This window comes from Enhydra lutris, unplaced genomic scaffold (genome assembly GCF_002288905.1).
Source record: "Enhydra lutris kenyoni isolate GAN:26980312 unplaced genomic scaffold, ASM228890v2 scaffoldscaffold66, whole genome shotgun sequence".
NCBI lineage: Eukaryota > Metazoa > Chordata > Mammalia > Carnivora > Mustelidae > Enhydra > Enhydra lutris.
Window position 1 is genome coordinate 16137724 of NW_019154150.1, and position 20030 is coordinate 16157753.

The 20030-nt window shown below is 46.4% G+C and overlaps 1 protein-coding gene across 1 annotated transcript in view; it reads right to left on the reverse strand.

Moving 5' to 3' along the window:
* Nucleotides 1–20030, reverse strand: part of LOC111159081 (glycerol-3-phosphate dehydrogenase 1 like) — a 60838-nt gene that overhangs the window by 33745 nt on the left and 7063 nt on the right. Inside the window, exons 2-4 of the mRNA XM_022521468.1 lie at nt 13481–13658; nt 2528–2668; nt 591–729 (exon numbers count right to left, since the gene is read on the reverse strand). Of these exons, the coding sequence (XP_022377176.1) occupies nt 591–729; nt 2528–2668; nt 13481–13658 (458 nt within the window). The remainder of the gene's footprint in view (nt 1–590; nt 730–2527; nt 2669–13480; nt 13659–20030) is intronic.

Consider the following 20030-nt stretch of genomic DNA (forward strand, 5'->3'; position numbering starts at 1 on the left):
AAAAAAAAAAAAAAAAAAGAGTAGAAAGAGCTTTCTAATTTAGGAAACAAGATGGCCAAGTTCATGCCTGGGTTCTAAACTAACTATGTAACCTTGGGGCAGGTAACTTGTTCACAGAGTTTTAGATAACTCACCTGAAACAGGGCTCATTCCCATCAATTTTTATCATTCCAATGTTTAGTATATGTGCTGCCAAAGCTTTCAATGGCACTGGAATCCAATGAGGATCAGACACTGGCATTTGTGAGTTAAAAAAAAAAAAAAAAAAAAAATCTGGGTTTTCTAAGGCCAGGGGAGCCCCTCCATGGATGTTATCACCCGCTTCTCAGTATAAGCAACCCTGCATTTTTGTGTTTAACCTTGTTAACTCACTATCTGATCAGGGGAGGTCCAAATGGCCTCCTGGCCTTTACTTCCATTCTGGAGGCTGTTGAAGCACTTCAGTTCCACAGGAGGACCTCCTTTACATTAAATCCCCATACCGCTGAATATCCACATGAGAAGAGTCCAGTAAATACCAGAAATCGCAAATGTACATTTTAAAACACCGTATCCGGGCTCCCCAGGCCTCCCCACCCAGGCAACCTCACCAATGGTGGTCTCACAAAACTTCTCTGAAGCCACCTCACTGGCAATGTTGGCTCCCATGAGCACACTGACGTCAATGCCCATCTTCTCCCGGATGATGTCGGAAATGAGCTTCAGCCCCTCAGGACCCTCGTCTATGCCCTGTTAAGGATGTCGACAAGTTAGAAGAAAACAAACCAAATGAAAAAGGCATGACATGGTCGCTCTGTTACTAATGCAGGTACAGGCACCCAGCGGGATACACAACTTGAAAAATAGCTCTTCCAAGGGTAACATACATACCGTGTCTGTGTAACAACAAAAGGGGGGAGAAAATGAACATGTGACCACCCAGAACATGGCCTGTACCACTGAAGTCCCGTGTGTTCCTCCCCTAGTCCATACTCCTTCTCACCACTGGTCCCCACCCCCACCAGGGTGAACCACTACCCAAGGCTGTACACATTGTTCCCTTCTCTTCTTGACCAAGTTTTGCCACATAAGGCTATATTCCTAATAATCTGTTACACCGTAATGCCTGCTTCTGAAAGTCTGTAAGTGCAACTGTACCATTCCCCCATGAGGTACCACTTGGTGCTCTACTATCATTTTGCAGACTCACCTATGTGGCTGCATGAACGTTCTGCTATGTTCCTATTTACCACCATGTAGTATTCCAAAATTAAAAGTCCACTATTTATTTATCCATTGTATTTATAACTGGCGTGTGAGTTGTTCAAGTCTGCTTCCATAAATACTCATCTGTGAACCGCTTGAGAGAACAAAGTCTCTCCACAGGGTTCTTAACCTTTTTTATGATGTGGCCTTCACTTCTGGCAGTCTGGTGAAGTTTTATGGACTCACTCTCAGAATTTCATATGCATAAAGCAAAATGCATGAGATGACCCAGGAAGCCAATTATACTGAAACACAGTTATCAAAATGTTCTTAAAAAAAGAAATCACACAGATCTATGACAAGTCATAAATGCGCTGTTTTATTAATGCAATTAGAAAAAGAGGATTTGGCAGGTTTACCAATGACCACAATTTCAAGGTCATGATCAGCGTAAATGCTACCTTGAGATACCTGGAGGCATTATGAAGTGGAAGGAAGCTGGGATTTCTGTCGACAACAGAGCCACAGGTCCTGCTAATGTTATAGTTACTGCAAGTCTGGCCTATGGCTGGCATTTGAAAATGCTCATTTCAGTTAGAAGTTAAAATGAACAAAAATGTAATTTTTCTCCCCCACATTTAAGCCAGGAACTTCCTGAATTTTGTCTAGGGACGCGTGGGGGTAGTCTATGAACTTCTGGTTAAAAACTCCCTTTCGGGGGCGCCTGGGTGGCTCAGTGGATTAAGCCGCTGCCTTCAGCTCAGGTCATGATCTCAGGTTCCTGGGATGAAGCCCCGCATCTGCCTCAGCATCCCTGCTGAGCAGAGAGCCTGCTTCCCCCCTCTCTCTGCCTGACTCTCTGCCTACTTGTGATCCCTGTCAAATAAATAAATAAAATCTTAAAAAAACAAAACAAAACAAAAAACAACTCCCTTTCAAGCATGTACCCAGGAGTGGAAACGAACGAGGATGCATTTCCCGGCAACACAAACCACCAGTGATTCCCAGGACGCAGGCTGAGAGACCCGTGTCCTAGACAGGTTCTTCCTGACAGCAAGGTTCACCCAGAGAAGCCCATCCTCACATCACTGCCAAGGCTAAAACCCTCTGTGATAGAAAGCGGCCCTCGCCTGAAGTTGAGCTTAGGGAAGCTCCTGGGATGTGTCATCAATTACCTTCTAGGAATTTAAAAAAAAAAAAACAAAAAAAAACCAGAAAACAAAAAGTGCCATCGCCTCCCTTTCAGCTCCTACTTCCAACAAACAGGAGTGAGAGGAAATAAAATTTCCCTATAACTGAAGTCTAGCAATGCTTTTTCTGCCTGGGGTCAGGGGCCAGTTACCTTGATGAGGGTGATGCCCAGTGCTTCCTTGGGCACTCTCCCAGTGATCTCGTCACAGATTCTGTGAATGAACTGGTGGGGAATGACAAACACTAGCAGGTCTGCGTCCTGCACCGCCTCGCTGAGGTTTGGGACGGCGACCTGCATGACAAGGAAGAGGAAACGGTTACTCGTATGCCCAAATATGCCTCTCTGGATGATTTCAATCACTGACCATATATAGATGCCTACTGTGTGCAGAGCACTGGGCAGCGGACAGGAAAGGCAAGTGTGCCGTGTGCTCGGCCTTACCCTTCAGGACACATGTGAAGCTAGAAGGTCCTGTCTATTGCTTCCCAGCTGGGCAAGTAACTTCGCTTCTCCATGCCTGTTTCCCTACTTGGAAAAAGCAATCGTAATACTGTGTGGGTTGTTCTGTGCTGCTCTCCCAAACTCCCAATCCACTTTCTGCCCTTCTCTTCCCTGCTGTGTTCCCCGGGGAGCTGCTTTCCTGGACTGTTTTCCCTAGGGGCCCTGGCTCTCTAAAGCCTGCCAGTTGGGACTCAGCCGAAGTGGGACACTGCTAGGAGATCCAGGGTGGGAGGGGAGACAGGTCAGGGTAATTCTCACCCTCCAGGGGTCATTCTGGCCCAGGCTCACAGGGGTGCTGGCTCGGCTTCGTTCCACGGTTATAACCTCCTGACAGGCAGCCTTTCTTCTAGGGTCTCTCAGCTCTGGTCAGGCTGCTTTGGTGACACAGGTCTGTCCCCTTACCCTTTCCAGGAGGTTAAGATTTCCTGCTGTCGCTAAACTCTGGTTACTCCAGGAAGTCCTTCTGGCTCCCACCACTCTGCCCACACCTCTGTCAACAGCCGCATGCTAAACTCTGCTGGGTAACGCACTGGGAGAGCGCTCTCATGAGAGTAAGTGATACAGATCGTGTTTTGCACCTGGTATGCACTTAATACGCTGGCGCTTATGGCGGTTTCTTTCCTTCAGATAAATATGAAAATGGGTTTTAGAATTTAGCACGGGCAGAGAAATGCACACACATCTGCAGGCAGAGGTGGGGGGGCACGTGGTCTCTTCTCACAGAGATTGTTTATTGTTGTCCAATGTCCGTTCTCCCCTTCCTCCTCAGCACAAGAAGCCACCGTGTGGAGCTCATAAACTCCTGGAAGGAAGGCTACTTCCTCAGCCCCCCTTGCAGCTAGGTGCCCCAAGTGATTAAGTTCTGACCAGCAGGGTGTCCACGGAAGTGCTGTGTGTGACTTCCAGGAAATGCCCTCTGAGGCCTCTCCTCTTCCTTTTGCCAGAGAAAATTGAAGAATGACTGGAGTTCAGACAGTCATCTTGGACTATGAGGAGGGAACCAAATGCCGAGATGACAGAACAGTAGGATAAATAGAGTCCCTGGCACCATTAACAGATCACTTATACCAAAAACGTCTTTTACAGAAGAGAAGAAAAAGCAAACATTTAGGTCACTGCTATGACAGATTTTCTGTCATATATACCTGAACCGAACTCTGAGCTCCTTTGAAAGCCTTCCTGGTTCCCCAAATGAAGGGACTGGAGGAAGATTCTTTCCTGAGGAGGCGCTGCTATGTGCCACAGGAACATCATTCAGGATGGCTAAGCCTCCTAGGAAAGCTAGTTTGGGCATTTGATGGTGTTGGGTCCCCAATGTTGGATCCCCCAATAACGGGTCCATGATTAAAGGAGTGAGACTGATACAAAGCAAAGGTCAAGCAAACCTTTATTTCCTGCCAAGCATTGAGAATCAAACCAACCGGTCGGGGCCACGCCTCTTACAGAGAGCACGACCCCTCCCTGCCTCACAGACTAACTTTTATAGAGCAAAGGCCATGTGGTTGGGCCTGGCCACACACAGGTGGCGAATGAGATTGTAACACACAGAGAAAGCTGCACAGTCATGCTAGGTCACACATTAGCGACCAACTGAATTACAATTTACCCTATAGTAGACATCTGAACAAGCCTATCACCTTGGTCAGAATAGGCACCCAAGGGGCACCCAAAGGGAGGGGCCCATACTCCTTGGTAGCTAGGGAGACAGTATGCGGCTTTACTGATTGGAAGTCTCCACCTGACCAGACTCACCCCTGCATTCAGGCTGTTATCTCTACCTGACCTGACCTGACATGCCCTTGTATTTGGGCTTTGTTACCTGGGACTGGTTTCCCAGGCTTGCTTTTAAGTAAGTTCCCCTGGGGGGAGGGGGCAGGGTCAATTTGCGTTTTGGTGCATAAACAGCAAAATGGCAGTCCAACCTGGGTGGGGCCGCTCTGGCTGAATAGGCCCTTACAATGGAGACTGCCTACTCCTCACCAAATTCCTTCTCGCCTTCTTTTATAATCACAGAGCTGAAGGCCAATCACTGGTCACCTGCTAGGGACCGCATTTCCTAGCAGCCCCTGCAGTGACACGGGCCATGGGCCAAGTTCTCATCAACACAGCGTGAGGGGGAGGTGCAGAGCACTCATGGCACAGAACCCCTAAAACAGACAGCTGCTTCCTCTATACTTTCTCTCCCCACTTTGTTGTTGAAACCCGTGACAACCCAGACCTAAGAGATGACACAGGACATGAGGAAGAAAGATGGGACCAAGAGTTAACAGCGTGAAGCAAAGCCCTAGACCACTATTATGTGAGAGGGAATGAAATCCTTTTGTTCTTTAAGTCAAGCAATTATTATGTCTCTCCTTTTATCTTAGTCTATTCTCTTAATACATGTGCTAATAAGCATTACTCCCTCCCTCAAAGAATCCCCCAGGGAAATCTATCTGGAATTATTTCATCCCCTTATGCCTTTGGTTGGTATGGAAGACTTCTATAATTTACCACCCAGCCTGGATTCTCCTTTCTGGCAGAAGTGCCCCGAAATTTCATTTCAGAAGTTACTGCTTCCCCATTTCAACCATGCACTGTGCGTGGAGTTGGGCCCTCCCCTACTCCAAGGATGGTCTTTCCATCCAAGCCTCTGGGCACATAAAACAACGAAAGCCAAGAAGATGTTTGCTTCCTTATTCTTCTCCAGTAGCTACAAGAGTCTTTCCTTGAATAGGATGGGATGACACTGTGAGGTCTGGAACAGCTGCAACCCTTTTACAAATGTGAGGGGGAGAATCTAGTCCGGTCAAGGGGCTCCCTTGTGAAATGATGCCAACTTTGTGGAAGACAGAGCAGAGAAACCGAGGAAAACACAGGGCCTCGTGAACCTGAACCTCATTTAAGCCATTAGTTCAGGCTGTGCCTTAACCCAGCTCTACCTGGATTTTTAGTCCTATGAACCAAGTCATCCCTTATCTTAGATTAAGTTGGTTTGAATGGCAGCATAGTCATCCCCCATACAGATCATAACCCAAAGTTTACTGGCACTTCTCTTAGTCACATTCCCCAGATCAGGGGAGAAGCTGTCTTCCTCTTCAGAGGGGCTTCTCTGGATTAGCAATCTAGGCTGAGTCCAAAAATCTATCTGCTTATTAGTTCCCTCACATTTGGAGATTCTACATCCCCAGAAGAGCAATTTCTTATCCTATTCCATTAGCCTCCTGACTCCAATCCCCAGCTGCTTTGTCCTTTACTAGCAAAGCCCTCTATGCTCTTAGGGTATCTGCCTATGGTCCCATCCAATCCCCTCCGAGCCTCTGTAAAAACTGACCCTCACTCCACCATGGGCAACTAGCCCTACTTAGGTGGGGATCTCTGCTCTGTACACTGACACAGAGCCGGATGGCCTGAATTTTAGTTAAAATATATTTTTTTAAGATTTTATTTATTTATTTATTTATTTGTCAGAGAGAGAGAGAGAGAGAGAGAGCGAGCGAGCACAGGCAGACAGAGTGGCAGGCAGAGGCAGAGGGAGAAGCAGGCTCCCTCTTCTCTAGACCTCTTGTTCCTTTTCCTCACCATCCATCCCCAACACACACGCACACACGCAGGCATCTCCCTTTCCGCCCTTTCGAGACATTTCCCAAAATGGTGAAATAGGAAAGACACCAGAACTGAAGAGCAAATATGGAAAAGATGTATGTTTTGAGTCGTGTATCTGCAAATGACCAGCTGTGTGACCTTGGACAAAAGACGTATCTTCACTGACCTCACTCACCCCATGTACAGAAGGGTATAAAAGTAATTTTCCTACCCAGCTACGTCACAGAGCACTTTCAGGTTAAGCAATATGCATGAAAGTGCTTCAAAATGATACAAAACAAATGAAAGAGATCACACATCAGAAAAATCTACTTGCTTTCTATAAATTCTTACCATTGAAGGAGTCTGCCCATCCCTATGTCCCATTTTTAAAAAAACACACAAGGAAGCTGCCCTCTGGTCTCGATTTCCTCCTGTCCCTTCCATTTCCTTCTTCAACAAATCAAAGAACCTGCCACTGGTTGGGAAGGTGACGGCTCTCCAGGATGGGATGAGCAGGGGCTCACGGTACACAGAGATGTCCTTCCGCTCTCCTTGGTGGAGTGCTGAGGGTTTAACCCACAGAACCAAGTGCGACACGAGCTGCATTTCTATTGCGTGCATGGTCCATTCACAGAACACTATTCCTCCCACACAGTTAACAACCGAGCTCTCCACAGCTAAGCCAGTAACTGGATACCCTATTTCCGAATAGAACCTTTAGCTAAGTCTTTGCCTATCTTTTACTCTGAACAAAACCAAGACACTGTTTTACAAATGCTGACCTGTTTCACACACTTCCTGTCAAAATCTTTCTGAGGATGTCCACCATGAAAGAACCTGAAATCCGCTGGGAAAGACAACTGAGAACAAAAGGGCTTGCCTTCATAGGCAAGGACAATGAATAATGGAGTCAGAACCAAGGCACCATGGTTGGTCCTCTTCATGTTCAGACTTCCAGGACTCCAGGGCTCTTGGTCCACGTTTATACACACACACACACACACACACACACACACACACACACACACACAAAATAATTTAAAACAGAGCTGGAAAATCTATGTGGGGAAGCCTAAAGGTTCTTTCCCATCCCCCCAGCTCAAGTTATCACTGGAGACTATCTGCACACCTTGACCTTGCTCTATCATCAGTTAGCTAACTGGACACCCACAGGCCACTCGCCTACATTCTCCAAGGAATTAGTATTTAGATGAAAGACAATGGCATGTGAGGAACACACACAGCAAAGCAGAGGTTCAAAAATACTATGGTGCCCTCCTGGTCTTCTGGTCTCAATATCGGCCAAGAGCATAGGTGAAATGTATATTCTTTGGCTCCACATTCAGAAAAATGATCCTCAAGCACAGACCATCTTATCTGATGAGTCTTCTGTAAACATGCCAGCAGTGAGGTTGCTGCGAGAGAAACACAGCTGTCCGCCACCCGGAGCCCCTGAGACTATACCAGTAATACAGACTGATGAGGAAGACCAGTGGGCCCAAAGTGTGGTTCCTGAACAACAGCATCACCATCACCCGGGGAACCTGTTAAAGATGCCCATGTATGGGCCTCATCTGAGACCCGGTGAGTGAAAAACCCTCGGGTGGACACAGCAATCCCTGTTAAGCTCTCCAAGCGATTCCGAGGAACATTTACATTGGAGAAGCAACGGTGACAAAGACTCCACTAACAAAAACCAGAAAGCTATACCCAGGGAGGAAGGAGTTAACACTGAGGCTCCTACTGACCTGATATTCTCATTCTGAAAAAGGCTGCAGCCAAAATTAATGGTTGTTATCGCAACCCTATTACCCAAAAGTAAGGGGCCATTTTTTTTTTTTAATTGTCTCGGCCTAACCTTATATCGCATAGGATATCACTTAAAGCACAGAAACAAAACTCTTCACTCTGCTTTTTCTTCCTCACCATGCCCACTGTCCCTGGCACTCCCTCAGACCCCCCCAAAATCCAGTCACTATTCTAGGTGTGGAGGAAACATCAGCCAATGCAGGCCTATGCAAGAAACCAAATCCAAAGAGTTATTAAGAAAGGAAAATATACAAATTCTATTTCAAACTTAGGAGCTTTCCTGCTTCAAAGGATTAACATTAAGAAAGCAAAAACTTGAAGCAGAAAACACTTCTGAATTCTTTATCTGGGAAAATGGACTTGTATCTAATATATATTAAGAATTCTTTTTTTTTTTTTTTTAAAGATTCTTATTTATTTATTTGACAGACAGAGATCACAAGTCGGCAGAGAGGCAGGCAGGGTGGGGGCGGGGAGCAGGCTCCCTGAGCAGAGAGCCTGATATGGGGCTTGATCCCATGACCCTGGAATCATGACCTGAGCAGATGCTTTAGCCCACTGAGCCACCCAGACGCCCCTATATTAAAAATTCTAGGGGCACCAGACTGGCTCAGTAGGAATAGTATATGACTCTTATCTCGGGGTCATGGGTTCAAGCCCTATGCTGAGGGTAGAGATTACTTAAAAATAAAATTTTTGAGAAAGAAAAAAAGAATTCTTACCACTCATTAATAAAAAGACAACCCAATTTTTTTAAATGGACAAATACTGTGAATACACATTTCTCTGAGGAAGATATACAAAGGTCCAATGAGCAGATGAAAACATGGTTAGCCATGAGGCACATGAAAACCAAAATCACAATCAAATACCACTTCCTACCCACTAGGATGGGTAGGATCAAAAAGCTGGATAATGACAAAGGTGTTCATAAGGCTATGGAGCATGTTGGAACCCCCATACACTGCTGAAGCAGGCTGTACAATGGTGCAGTCATCTTGGAAAATACCCTGGCAGTTCCTCGAAGAGTTCAACAGCTATCATATGATCCAGCAATTGGTACTCCTAGGTACCCGCTCAAAGAACTGAAAACACGTTTGCACAGAACACTATACAAGTGTTCACAGCTGTATTAATCCCAAGAGCTGAAAAGCACAAACCACCCAGATGTCCATCAATGGACAAGCGGATAAAATACAGTGTGGTACATCCGTAAAACAGAATCTTACTCAGCCATGGAAGGGAATGCAGTACTGACACAGACTACAACACGGATGGAACCTTGAAACACGATCTTAAATCAAAGAAGCCAGACACAGAAAACTATTGGACGGTGCGATTTATATGAAATGTCCAGATAGGCAAGTCTATTGAAACAGAAAGACCAGTGGTTACTTGGGACTGGGACAGGGGATAGGAGGAAATAGGAAGTGACACCTACATGGGGTAGGGTTTCTTTTTGGGCTGATGAAAATATTCTAAAATTGATGGTGGTAATGTCTGCACAACTCTGAATATACTCAAAACCACTGACCTGTACACTTAAACGGGCAAATTGTATGATCTGTGAATCATACCTCAGTGAAGTCGTTTTTAAAAAGGTATGGCTGAGGCTTAGAAAGCAAGATGAGAAGCAATGACAACAGTACTTCACAGAAGATGCTGTCATCGTAAATCCTGGTGCCAGAGGGCAAAGGAGCGCTCTACCCGGATGAGGCGGAGGACAGGATCCACAATTTTATATCCGACAGTGGCAAGAAACGGGAAGCGTTCTTTTCACTCAGTTTCAGATAAAAACTGCAAACCCAGACTGTCCCAGCTTGTAGTGAACAGGTGATGACATGGTGACAAGAGGTCACCTGTTCCAAGAGGTTGGGGGTGAGAGTGGGGAGGGTCATGTGATGAGGATGGGCGTGAAGGCCAGTGGGAAACAGTGTGGGGACCCCCAAGCAAGAAGGACTCCCAGTCTCACGTGAGCACGCTGATTGACAGACCTCACAATTAACCATCTTTCACGATGGTAAGGGTCTTATCTAACACTAGCTGATTTTTTTAAAGGATCAAATGAGATAGCTGAAAAACTGAAATAAACATATAAAACAAAAAAAAGGGGCACCTGGGTGGCTCAGTGGGTTAAAGCCTCTGCCTTCGGCTCAGGTCATGATCCCGGGGTCCTGGGATCGAGTCCTGCATCGGGCTCTCTGCTCAGTGGGGAACCTACTTCCTCCTCTCTTTCTCTCTGCTGCCTCTCTGCCTACTTGTGATCTCTGTCAAATAAATAAATAAATAAAATCTTAAAACAAAAACAAAAAAACCCCAACTTAAAAAAAAAAATGCTTCACAGCAAACTGTGGAACACCTCATTTACTCCCCACAAAATGCCTAAGGGTAATACGGCATGAGGAACAACCCGTCCGTCTGACCCAGGCACTGACTCCCAGGGCGTCCCCCACCACTACACTTCACCCTCACTCCACTTTATTATGTAAGTGCCATTAGAAACTATAAAAAATATAGAGGGGAAAAAACCACCTGTGTACATTCCACCAGGCTTAAGAAATAGAACTTTCTAACACCCTGGGTGTCTCCAGCCAAGCACTGGCAAGCATGTGGAACAATGTGACCCCTCAGTCGAGCTGGGGGAACGGAGACTGGTAGGACCACTTTGGAATCCAGTGGTGTGACGTAGTGACACTACGGCTGTGCATTCCCGGTGACTCTGCAATTCCACCCCCTGGGAACATGGTCCACAATGGCAAACAGCTGGAAGCTGCACAAATGTCCACTCCAGAGAATGGACACATTGACTTTCGTGAACCAAAAGGCTTCAGGCATCAACAGGGTCCCAGGAGTAGATGGTTCCTCCTTTTTCTCCTCCTTCTGTCCACATCCGCAGGCAGGGGGCAGACTCAGTAACTGTGGGGACTGGGCTCTGCGTGGCAATGGCTGTTGGCTCCTCTAGGTCAGTTCTTTCCCTGCCTCCTTCCCTCCTGGATTCCTTGCTCCCGGCACAAGCTTCAGCTTCACAGAACCACTTGGCAGGTTCCCCTCCCCCCATTCGCCTTGAGCACTGCACCAGGAGCCATGGAAGAACCAAAAATCAGAAAGTCAGGTTCACGCTGTTGGGGCAGGTGGGGACGAACATCTAGGTACATAAGGGACTGGCATAAAGCAGAGTGGAAGGAACGTACTAACAAAGCATGTGGTTTATGGAAGGGAAGCAGCCGACGATTCCAACAACAATGAGAAGTGAAACGCAGGAATTTCCTACTCCAGGCATGAGTCAGAGATGACCCCAGAAGCCTCCCACTGCAGTAGGAACAGCCACTCCCTTTGTTCTTCCCCTCTGATATTTGGACAACTCAACTTCTAAGCTCAGAACCATAGGGATCCTTTCTCTCCCTACCAACAATGCCGAGAATGACTGTGCAGAAACGCTGCCTGACCCCCAGTGTAGGGACACAGAGGAGAAAGTGATCATTGTCTAGAAGACAATGGATTCCATGGGATGAGTCTACCAGGAATCAAATTTAAAGCCCAGCCTCTAGCTATGTGACCCTGCGCCAACTCCATTAACTTCTCTTGAGCATCCTTCCCTACACATCCTTCCTAAGCATCCTTCTCTACAAAATCAGAACCACCCTCGTAACAGGAAAACCAGTAGTATCAACCTAAGAGGGTTACTGAGAGCATTACCCGAGACATGATATGCGAGCTACTTAGCACACTGCTTGACATTAATGAACACTGTAACCAAAAACCAAAGAGCAACCTCCAGCAAGCAAGGTCTTTGCAAATCCGGACTTCCTGGTGTTTGTCAGTTTACAAATCCATCTCTCCTGCTGGCCTCCTTGAAGGAAGCGACGTCATCCTATTCCTCTTCTTGTTTCTACCAACAGTGTGCTTTGCATGCACTGTACACGCTCACGAAGGCCGATGAGTGAATATATGCAGAGATGACTACTTCATGAACGAAGACGACGAGCTTGTCTGGTTAACCAGGGCAGCAGGCAGGGAATCAGAGCACAATGGTCTGGTCTTCAGACTATTACAGAAAGCCAGCAAGGGGTGAAATCTAGCAATAGAAGTTCCAATTCCACTGAGACAAACAGGCATGGTCACTCTTGTTCTTCTTGCCCATTTCTCCCCCCACCCACCTCCCACAAGTCACTGGAACGAGGCCAGGCAATTACCTGTACTTTTCCCTCTCAGACCTAATAGGCCTAAATTTTAAACTGTCAGTCTTCCGACCTTCTATTCTCTTCGATCTCCTTCTGTAATTTAGGCCTTGACCCTGATTTTAAATCACAGACCAGTGCATTAGCTGTCCTCATGTGCAGACCAAAGTCCATGCACTTAGAAAGGGACTATTAGGACTGGGGGTCTCAAGCAGCTGAAGGTAAGGTTGTGAGTTCCAGCTCTGATGGGACCAGCACCTTGAATGCCAAGAAATTTGCATGCTGTGGGATGAATTGTGTGCCACGCACCCCCCACTCCAAATTCATAAGCTGATATCCTAACCCTAGTACCTTGGAATAAGACTATTATTTGGAGACAGGGTCTTTACAGAGGTAATTGCATTAAAATGAGGACATCAGGGTGGGCCCTAATTCAACAGGATTCCTCTCCTAAGAGCAGACTGGGGCACCTGGGTGGCTCAGTCAGTTAAGCATCTGCCTTCAGCACAGGTCATCATTTCTGTGTAATGGGACCGAGCCCCGAGTCTGGCTCCCTGCTTAGCGGGGAGTCTACTTCTCCCTCTGCCCCTCCCCCAACTCCTACATGCACGGTCTCTCTCAAATGAGTAAATCTATATACATATATGTATTTTTTTAAAAAAAGGAAGAGTAGGGCACGCAGAAGAAAGACACAGGAGTGTGAGGACACAGGAAGAAGACAGCCATCTACAAGAGAGAGCCTCAGAAGAAACCAAACCTGTTGACACCCTCATCTTGGACCCGAAGCTTCCAGAACTCTGAGAAAACAACTCTCTGTTATTTAAGCCACCTATTCTATCATACTTTGTTATGGCAGCCCTAGCAAAATAATACAAAGCCCATTTTCAGAGTCAGGAAAACCAAAACCAACCAAGCAAACTAGCTGGTAGCAGAAAGGGACAAAGGAAGAGGGAAGTAGCTTTCCCATTTCCCCAAGCCCCATGTGCTAACTCGGCCAAGCGTTAACTTTCAGAATTAACCAGAAGTACTTTCCATCCCAAAGTCTTACCACATTTTCTGGCAGCTTGTGTCCAGGGAGATATTTTACATTTTCATGGTCATTATTTATGATGTCTGTCAGTTTTCTCCCATTAACTGTTTCTTCAAAGACCCACATCTTAACAGTGGAGGCAAACTTCTTAAGTTTCTTGACATTATTACCAATTATTTTTGCAACAGCTGAACCCCTACGAAAGAAACAACGGAAAAGAAGAAAAAAATTAAACTCACTTGGGCAGAAAAGCATTCAACTCTAATTCAGAAGAAACAAGTGCTGATTCTGATTCAAGCACTGGGCTTGTAATTCAGATGGGACGTAATTATCAGCCACAGGCCTTTTGAAAGCTTAGTCGTTTTCACCTGGAAAGAACACCCCCCCCCCCCCCCCCCCCTGCAGTGATCAGGATTTTGGTACAAGGTCAAAAACACCACCTTTGGAAACTAGTAAGCATCAACCTATCCTGGAAGAGAGTACCCCAGGCAGAAAAGAAACCCACGTAAGAGATATAAAACATGAAAGTAATACTTGGCGGGTCCTCTTAAGACTCCGAGGCAACCAGGCTATATTTCAAATCCATCAGAGATTAAAATGTAGTTACCATAGGATAAACTGTGTTCCAGTGAACTGCAACAGAGCTGCATTCGTAATGGGAAGACAAGACTCCGAGTTCCAGAAAAGGAGCAGAGCAAGGGTGCCAGGGCTTGGCTGTCTGGGTATTTGGTGTGACCCAGGTGGCCTCTAGCCTCCCACAGGCTCCGTTTCTCTCGAATCTCTGTTCACCAGACACATTCTGGTAACTAATCAGTGTCCCACAGTCTTTGCTACAGGGGAAGATCATGCACTCCAACTAGTTAATGCCAGTCCCTTGGACAAGGGCAGCTGGGCTGGGGCCAGTGCCACCATAGTAGACACGTTCCTGGGCCACGGAATGCTAACTGGGCCCAGGGTGACTCTGAATGAAGAAATAGTTTGTTTCTTATACAACTGGGAAGCAATTCCTCTTACCTCCTTCACCTCCCTGAGGGGTGGTAAGCTTTGGAGTGCAAAGAACGCACTGCCTTTGCTCTCCTGGCTCACCGGCACGGCATCTAGTCCAATGCATTGGGCCCAGTGGGTTCGTGGCAAGTATGTGATAATGGGAGATAAATGAGCAAATGGGTGATTGAGTGAAGTTACTGGTAAAACCAGGGAAGAGGCAGAGCCAGACCCTGATGACCTGACATGTAATGTAATGGAGTTTCCCCCCCTTATTTGGGTCATGTCATTTTCTCTACCAGTGAATCCCAAAGGACACACAGCATGGTCTGATGGGCTTAACGTTTAACAGTTCTAATATTCATGTGAATTTTCTGAACTAGCTCATTTCAACAGATGCTACAGGTTTGCCTTTGGTTGCAGATGCTTTAAACAGAGAAGCAAGTAAGTTCCAGTAAGATCACAGGGGAGGGATCTGGTGGTTCTGGCTTATTTTCCTGCTTGATTTACTAGATTTGGATTCCTAGTGCCTAATGGCTTCCAACCCCCCCCCCCCACTTTGCTCACCTCCCCAGAATCACACTTGCTTTCTGTGACCTTGTGAGTTGCGTAACTCAACGCCAAGAACACTGTGAGCCTGAGCTGTTACCTCCCTTGGAGTGAGCAGCTGTTTCCCAGATTACAATTAAGGTGATAGTGATCTTGGGAAGAACATTGGCCTCTCTCTTTTTTTTTTTTTCTTAAAGATTTTATGTATTTATTTGAGAGAGAGCACAAGCTAGGGGTGGGGAAGGGAGGAGCAGAAGAGAGAGCAGCAGACTCCTAGCCAAGCATGGAGCCCAATGTGGGGCTCGATCCCAGGACCCAGAGATCATGACCTAAGCCGAAGGCAGACACTTACCCCACTGAGCCACCCAGGCACCCCTCTTGGCCTCTTTTCTACAATTCTCAGGAGGAGAACGGGATGAATAATATGTATTTAGCTATAAACTGTCTTGCCGGCATAGAGTAAGAATTTCACAGGTAAAGCCACAGAGCTTTGATGTGTGCAATAGCTTATGCTATTCTTACTTGTGAGGGAGGAAGGCACCGGAAAGTTCTGGACGGCTGTACAGAGCAGCCGTTCTCAATGCTGTTGGTCCCTGTGGAGCTTTAGAAACTACCTACACTGGATCCTACTCCGGGGGCACAGATATCATTGGTCTGCGGGATGGCCTGGGACTCAGGATTCTTAAATCTTCCAAGTAATCTAATTTATAGCCAAAGTTGAGATGCACTAGCTTAGTCTATCCATTCATAAGGTGATAAGGGAAGGTGATCAGAAGAAAGGAGGATGGAATTTAAGTTTTATTTATTTTTTTTTTTTAAGATTTTATTTATTTGAGAGACAGAGTATGATGAGCAGGGGGAGAGGGAGAGACAGAGAGAGAAACAGACTCCCTGCTCAGCAGGGAGCCCAAGGGACCTGGGGCTTGATCCCAAGACCCCATGATCGTGACCTGAGCCAAAGGCAGATGCTTAACCAACTGAGCTGCCCAGGCACTCTGAGAAGCATGGAATTTAATTCAAGGACAAACCTAGCAAGGACAAAAACAAAGAGATTCTAGTGCCTTCGAGGCCTTGTCCTGTTCTTTCTAAATAATTTACATAGTAATCTGTTTTTGTTTTGGGGGATCAGAACTTAAAACACTATTTTTTTAATCTCTTTGACAATTTAGTAAAATCTTCATGCCCAACCAAATATTTTATGTTAAACCAAACATTTTCCTTGCTGCCTGCCTTTTTTCCGAGGCTGTTTATAAAACCTCCGGAAGTATAATCCACATCAACTTAACAAAGGCCACATAGGACAAGCCCAGAGCTGATCGGACACTGAGTGTTACTGCCACCAAAAATGGGGGGGGGGGGGGGCGCCAGGCAGAACTATTTAAGAAATAAATGTTTATTTTCTTGTTTTTATTAACTTTCTTATTTTTTATTTTTGTTTTTAATCAAAGATTTTTTTAAAAGATTTTATTTATTTACTTGACAGAGAGATCACAAGTAGGCAGAGAGGCAGGCAGAGAGAGAGGGGAAACAGGCTCCCTGCTGAGCAGAGAGCCTGATGTGGGGCTCAATCCCAGGACCCTTAAACCACTAAGCCACCCAGGTGCCCCTTTATCAAAGATTTTTATCACCTTCACTTGTAGTGGTTTCACGGGTACTCCTATCTCCAAGCCCATCAAATTATATACATTAAGTAGGTCCAGTGGTTTTTGTATATTAATTATGTTTCAAAAAAAGGTGATCTCCCCCCCCCCAAAGAGTATATAATCCACACCCAAATTCCTTTTTGGCTCTGAAATGGTACTAGCTGTGCTCATGACACATGTTACCACTTCTGACTGACACGAAGGAACAGAATCAGATAGAGCAAACCAAGTGTTCTGGAGAAACCTGAGTGTTTCTGAAGGGACTGGAGGCTATTGTTAAGTGACAAACCCTGTTCATTTCTTTTTTTTTTTTTTTTTTAAAGGGCCCTGCTGAGAGCCAGTCCAAAAACACTCACAGATATCAGACTGAGCTTAAAATAAAAGTACTGGCTACAGTCCACGTAGGCGGTTTCTACATGGTCTGGTCATGGTTGGGGCTGGGGTCCCAGGCCCCACTGGTGGAGCCCTCCACATTTCAGGGGTTTTTCTGCCACTGCCCAAGCAGATCCTGGAATGGATCTTTCACTGTCAGGGTCAAGGGCATGGACAGCCATTTCCACACCTGGCCCAGCTCATTCATCTACTAAATGACAGGTGGGGCAATGCTCTCTAATGTCCATTTCAGGTCTAGGATCCAGGCCAGTGTTTTCTAAAGTGAGGAATGGGTGCCAGGGGTACACCCCTCCATGGCCAAGTGCCACCCCCAACACACAGCACCAAAGGACACCGACTCACTTGTGCCCTTTCTTTTTTCTTTTTTTTTTTTTAAGATTTTATTTATTTACTTGACAGAGATCATAAGTAGGCAGAGAGGCAGGCAGAAGATAGAGCAGGGAAGCAGGCTCATTGCTGAGCAGAGAGCCCGATGCGGGGCTCGATCCCAGAACCCTGGGATCACGACCTAAGCCAAAGGCAGAGGGTTAACCCACTGAGCCACCCAAGCACCCCTCGCTTGTGCCCCTTCAACTCCATGGCCTTCGAGAGAGCGCAGAATGTCTCATCTGAGTGCTATTATGTTGTTACCATCTCTCCAGCATGTGTTCATTTCTCTTCTCCCCGAAGCCTCTAAATGCTTCAGGCACTGAGCCTGGGCAGGTAGCAGGATTTGGCAAGAATTCTATTAACACTGTTTTGTTTTCATTCTCCCAGTTGTTATTACCTCCAACATATGGTATTGACAGTAGTGACAGAAAGTTTTCTTTTAAAGTCAACTTTTACACAAAGGATAATAAGCAAATAATAACGCAGTATGAAGTAGAGCCAAAAGCAGTTAAGGGCAGAGCCTGCAAAACAGAGGTTTTAACGGTGTCCAAACTTATGACCTTCCACATTAAGACATGGAGGATTGGCCTCACTCTGACCTTGTGTCACACAACCAGGTAGTGGCTGAACTGGGCCAGGGGCTCAGGGCTGCTCAGGACCAGTCCTGAGTCTTCACACAGGAGTATAAAATCTCACTTCCCATGAAATCATGTAGACTGATTTCCCAACTTCTACAAGCCATCCAAATGAAGTTCAGAAGTTCACACAGATAGGAAGTCCTGTTCCAGGGCCAGCTGTGCACCAGGACTGGATTGAAAATCTCATTTTTACAGCGGCCCCGAGAGAGGTGCTCATTATCCCCTTTAACTTTACCGACGAAGAAGGTGAGGCTCAAAGAGTGTCACCCACAAGTCACGCTACCCACCTAGACACCAGCAGTTCTGACCCAGGTCTGTTTTCCAAAGCCCACACTTCCTGCTCCTTTACATTTGTCCTGGTACAGAGTAGCATCATGTGTTGAAAATGCATGCGGAACACCTATCAGGTGTAAACACTGCTGGGAAGAGGGGATACAGGGAGTAAGGCACACGAGTCCGCACCCTCATGGACCCTGGAGATGGGGAAATGGAGAGAGAATGAAGCTGTTCCAGCAAGCTCACAAAGAAAAGTAACCACACCACGGTGACCAAAGTGGCTAAGCAGATGACACTAAGATCAGGGAGAGCTGGGAGCCAAGTGCAGCTGGGCTGAACTCTGAACTCCAAGGGCTGAGAGGCCCTCACCTATGGGAGGGACTGGGGAGCCTTCAAGGCCCTGGAGCAAAGGCGCAGAACAGGTGGGGCCAAGAGATTATCTTCTGCTCAAACTGGAGCAGACATTCTGGTGTTCTGGAGCCAACATTGCCACGGGGAGGAGAAGGAAGGGATAGGAGGCCGGGAGCAGAGAGGTCAAGGAAGGAAAAGGGAGTGACAGGGAAGAGAGGGAAGACAGAGGGAGGGAGGGAGCAGAGCAGAGGAAGGAAGAGAATGGGATGGCAGGGTAGGGTGGGGAAAACAAAGAGAAGAGGGGAGGGCCATGCCTGAAAGGGGTAGGCCTGTTGGGCCCTTAGGCCCTGGTTTTTGTTGCTGTTTTTACCGAAATGTAATTGACATATAACATTGTGTAAGTTTAAGATGTACACCTTGTTGATTTGATACATTTACATGCCTCAGTATGATAACATCCACACACACTACTTTCAGTATCTTACCGATGTTAACAAGATGTTTCATGGCCCGCCAACCCTTTGAGGCAGGTTTTATTATTATCACTATCATTATTTATATATATTATATTATTAAGTATATTATATCCGTTTTTTAGCCTCATTTTTTTAAGAGGGAGAGAAAGAAAAAGGAGGGGGCAAAGGGAGAGTGATAGAGAGAGAGTGTGAGTTTTGTTTTTTGTTTTTTTTTTTTTTTTTAAAGGAGGGAGAGAAAGAGCGGAGGGGGGCAACAGGAGAGAAGGGGAGAGAGAGAGACAGAGAATCTTAAGCAGGCTCCAAGCCCAGCATGGAGCCTGATGGGAGGGAGGCTTGACTCACTACCCCGAGCTCATCACCTGAGCTGAAATCAAGAGTCAGATGTTGAATCAACTTACCAGGTGCCTCTATTATCTCCATTTTTTACATGAAGAACCTGAAGCCCAGAGAGCACACAGGTGGTTGGTGGAAGACAGAGAGTCACACCCCAGCCTGTGTGTCTTCAACACTCTGCTCTCCCTTCCTGTGTCCCAGCTGGAGGGACACTCACCTGCTGGAGGTCCTAACCTCCAGCTTGACATACCTCCACACCCCAGCCCCCTTGGGATTCCCATCAAGCCAGCCACGAACCCGATGGAATTCTGGCGGTCCATGCTCCTCCTCCACAGAATGCAGAACCTTTCTGGGCCAGAAAGAACCCTACAGTACCTCCTTCTTTTTATGGAGTAGACGAAGAAGTCCCAGTGAGGGAAATTAGCAAGGGTTCAGCCAGATTTTCTACATTCCATGCCCCAGTCTCTTCCAGTGCTCATCCGACTATGGAACCAAGGGAAGAGGGTGGTCAATTCTGTTTTAAATAACATCTACTTTTTTACTCAAACAAGCAATA